The 3,324-nt window shown below is 50.3% G+C and overlaps 1 protein-coding gene across 2 annotated transcripts in view; it reads right to left on the reverse strand.

Moving 5' to 3' along the window:
- Window positions 1-409: 409 nt before the first annotated feature.
- RGS11 (regulator of G protein signaling 11) overlaps window positions 410-3,324 on the reverse strand; it is an 11,702-nt gene continuing 8,787 nt past the window's right edge. For both annotated transcript variants that reach the window (XM_003790878.3, XM_012805736.2), the window contains 2 exons: window positions 691-773; window positions 410-570 (listed from right to left, as the gene is read on the reverse strand). In XM_003790878.3, coding sequence (XP_003790926.1) covers window positions 459-570; window positions 691-773 — 195 coding nt within the window. In that variant the 3' untranslated portion in view covers window positions 410-458. The remainder of the gene's footprint in view (window positions 571-690; window positions 774-3,324) is intronic.

The raw sequence follows: 3,324 nt of genomic DNA on the forward strand, positions 1-3,324 counted from the left end.
CCAAGCATCCCCCTCCCTGGGAATCAGCACTGGACCAGTCCCCCTGGCAGAAAAGGACTTACCCAAAGGAAAAGAAGGAAGTCAGGGAGAAAGGCTTGTGTACCCTAAAGCAGGAGTCCTCAAACTTTTTAAACAGGGAGCCAATTCACTGTCCCTCAGCCCGTTGGAGGGCTGGACTGCGGGCCCCGGGACAAGTCAGCTGTTAAGCAGGACAGGCAGCGGTGGCAAAAACACCAGGCGGGCTGGATAAATGTCCTAGGCGGGCCACATGTAGCCCGCAGGCTGCAGTTTGAGGGCGCCTGCCCTAGAGCATGGCTGGCACTTGGAACACCAGTGCTAGGGGTGCAACAGCCACCAGGACTTTGGGCCAAGAGGAAGGTGACTGTGCAATCAGCAGGGTGTGAAGCGGGAGGAAATGGAAAGTAGGAGGAAGTGAGGATGACAGAGGCCAGGTCCACCTAGACCTCCCCATCACCCCGAGGGCTGCCAACCACCATGGGCTCCCCAGAGGTGGGAAGAAGAGCAGGGCTGGGGCTTGAGTGCCGTGGCTGCCATGTGAATGGGAACACCCTGTGGGCGAGAAGAGGGCTGATGGTGGGGTGGCCAGCCAGAGTCCTGCCCACCTCACCAGCAGGCCCCAAAAGGTCCTGGGGTGGCAGCAGCTGGACGCATGGTACTGTCTGGGCTCACCGTCTCTTTGTCTCCAGTGGGATCTCTGCCTCCTCCAGTAGCCCCTTGTACATGTCAGACTTCAGGAACCTTGGGTAGGAGTCCTGCAAGAGATGGCGTCCGTCCAGCCCTGACCCAGCTACCTGACTCCTCCCGGCCAGCTCCCTGCAAGATGCAGCCAGGCATTGCTAGGCCACCTCTAGCTAGAGTCCCCAGTGGATGGGTGCTGGAGGGAGCCACCCAGACCTGTCAGACCATCTGGCTTAGGGACACCTGGGCTCCCATCCACTGGCTATTCACAGTGAAAGCTGGGCCAAACACTGGTGCCGAGGTACAGGCACAAGAAAATAGAAAATGAGATGCAGGGAAGCTGCACAGTGATAAGGAGGGAATCTATGCCTATAATCACTTATACTTTTAAAAGAAAGAGGGCAGGCTCAGCACCTGTGGCTCAAGTGGCTAAGGGGCAAGCCATATACACCTGAGCTGGTAGGTTTGAATCTAGCTGAGGCCCGCCAAACAACAATGACCACTGCAACAAAAAATAGCTGGGTGTTGTGGCAGGCACTTATAGTCCCAGCTATTTGGGAGGCGGAGGCAGGAGAATCATTTGAGCCCAGGACTTGGATGTTGCTGTGAGCTCTGATATCATGGCATTCTACCCAGGGTGTCAGCTTGAGGCTCTATCTCAAAAAAAAAAAAAAGAAAGAAAGAAAGAGGACAGAGGGGGCAGGGGATATGAGCTAAATTCATTTAAATGCACCATACTCTGTATAATTGATTTTGGAACTAAGTGTATAATTTTGCATAATTATAAAATAAGCAATTCCCAGACATTGAAAGTATGAAATGGGACAGGTGACACCAACTGCGTCCCCAGTCAGTAGCATAACCCTATCCATGCACAGCAGAGCTGTTCAGAGTGATGTCCTAAGTAGGGAATATACATAGGACCAAGAAGAGAAAAAAGCAAACTGTTTTTAGTGGTCATAGTGGAGATGGTAAAACAGTGGTTCTCAACCTGTGGGTCATGACCCCATAAGAAATTGTATTAAAGGGTTGCAGCATTAGGAAGGTTGAGAACCACTGTGGTAAAGCCAAACAGGTAAAGGAAAACTATGGTTCTGAACTGGATTTATTACTATTAGCTCCCGGTTATTTTTTGTTAAAACACATACATATCCTCTTTCTGGCCCCTGAAAAATCTGAGAACGATGGCACCCCAGTGACAAGGACAACTAATGATGTGCAGGTTGCAGTTTCTAAATATCACTCTTGAAAAGGGACAGGACTGGCTCGGCGCCTGTGGCTCAAGTGGCTAAGGCGCTAGCCACGTACACCCAAGGTGGCGGGTTTGAATCCGGCCCGGGCCCGCCAAACAATGATGGCTACAACCAAAAAATAGCCGGGTGTTGTGGCTGGCACCTGTGGTCCCAGCTACTTGGGAGGCTGAGGCAGGAGACTCGCTTGAGCACAAGAGTTGGAGGTTGCTGTGAGCTGTGATGCCACAGCACTCTACCCAGGGGGACAGCTTGAGGCTCTGTCTCCAAAAAAATAAAAATAAAAAAATACTGAATACGGGACTAAAATCCATCAAATATGGTGAAAATCAGGGATTTTATGATGGCATTAAAAACATCAAACCTCTGGGAGGCAGAGGCAGGTGGATAGCTTGAGCTTAGGAGTTTGAGATCAGCCTGAGCAAGAGTGGGACTCCATCCCTACAAAAAACAGAAAAATTAGTGGAGCATCGTGGTGGAACCCTATAGTCCCAGCTACTCGGCAGGAGAATCCCTGAACCCAGGAGTTTAACGTTGCTATTAACTAGGCTGATGCCACTACACTCCAGCCTGAGCAATAGACTATGTCTCAGAGGAGGAGGGAGGATCAAAACTTAAAGACCACTGTTGACAGATACCAGGAGTCCAACTCATTTTTTTTAACAGATATTTTTGTTTTTAGAAATGGAGTTTTGCTATATTTCCGAGGCTGGACTCAACTCCTGGGCTCAGGTAATCCTCCTCAGCCTCCCAAGCAGCTGGGACTACAGGCACCCCCCACAACACCCAGCTGTTTTGTTTGTTTGTTTGTTTGTTTGTTTGTTTTTTGTTTTTGGCCGGGGCTGGGTTTGAACCCACCACCTCTGGCATATGGGGCCGGTGACCTACTCCTTTGAGCCACAGGCGCCACCCCACCCAGATGTTTTTTACAGATGGGATCTTGTTCTGGCTCAGGCTGGCCTAGAACCTGTGAACTCAGGCAATCCACTGGCCTCGGCCTCCCAAGTCCTGGGATTATAGTCGTGAACCACTGCACTTAGCCTTGATATTTTGCTACTTTGCTATTTTGCCCAGGCTGGGCTCAAACTCTTGGGCTTGGGCAATCCTCCTGCCTCAGCCTCCCCAGTAGCTAAGACTACAGGTATGCACCACCACACCTAGCTAATTTCTTTTCTTTTCTTTCTTTTCCTTTCTGTTTTTCTCTTTCTTTTTCTTGGTGGTGGTGTTGTTTTGTTGTTATTGAGACAGGGGCTCACCACATTGCCCAGGCTGTCCTGAACTCCTGGACTCAAGCAATCCTTCCACTTTAGCCTCCAAGAGTGCTGGAATTATAGGCTTCAGCCCCCACACCCAGTTCCAATTTTTTTTTTTTTTT

Source organism: Otolemur garnettii, unplaced genomic scaffold (genome assembly GCF_000181295.1).
Source record: "Otolemur garnettii isolate 467f Iridium unplaced genomic scaffold, OtoGar3 scaffold00044, whole genome shotgun sequence".
NCBI classification, from domain to species: Eukaryota; Metazoa; Chordata; class Mammalia; order Primates; family Galagidae; genus Otolemur; species Otolemur garnettii.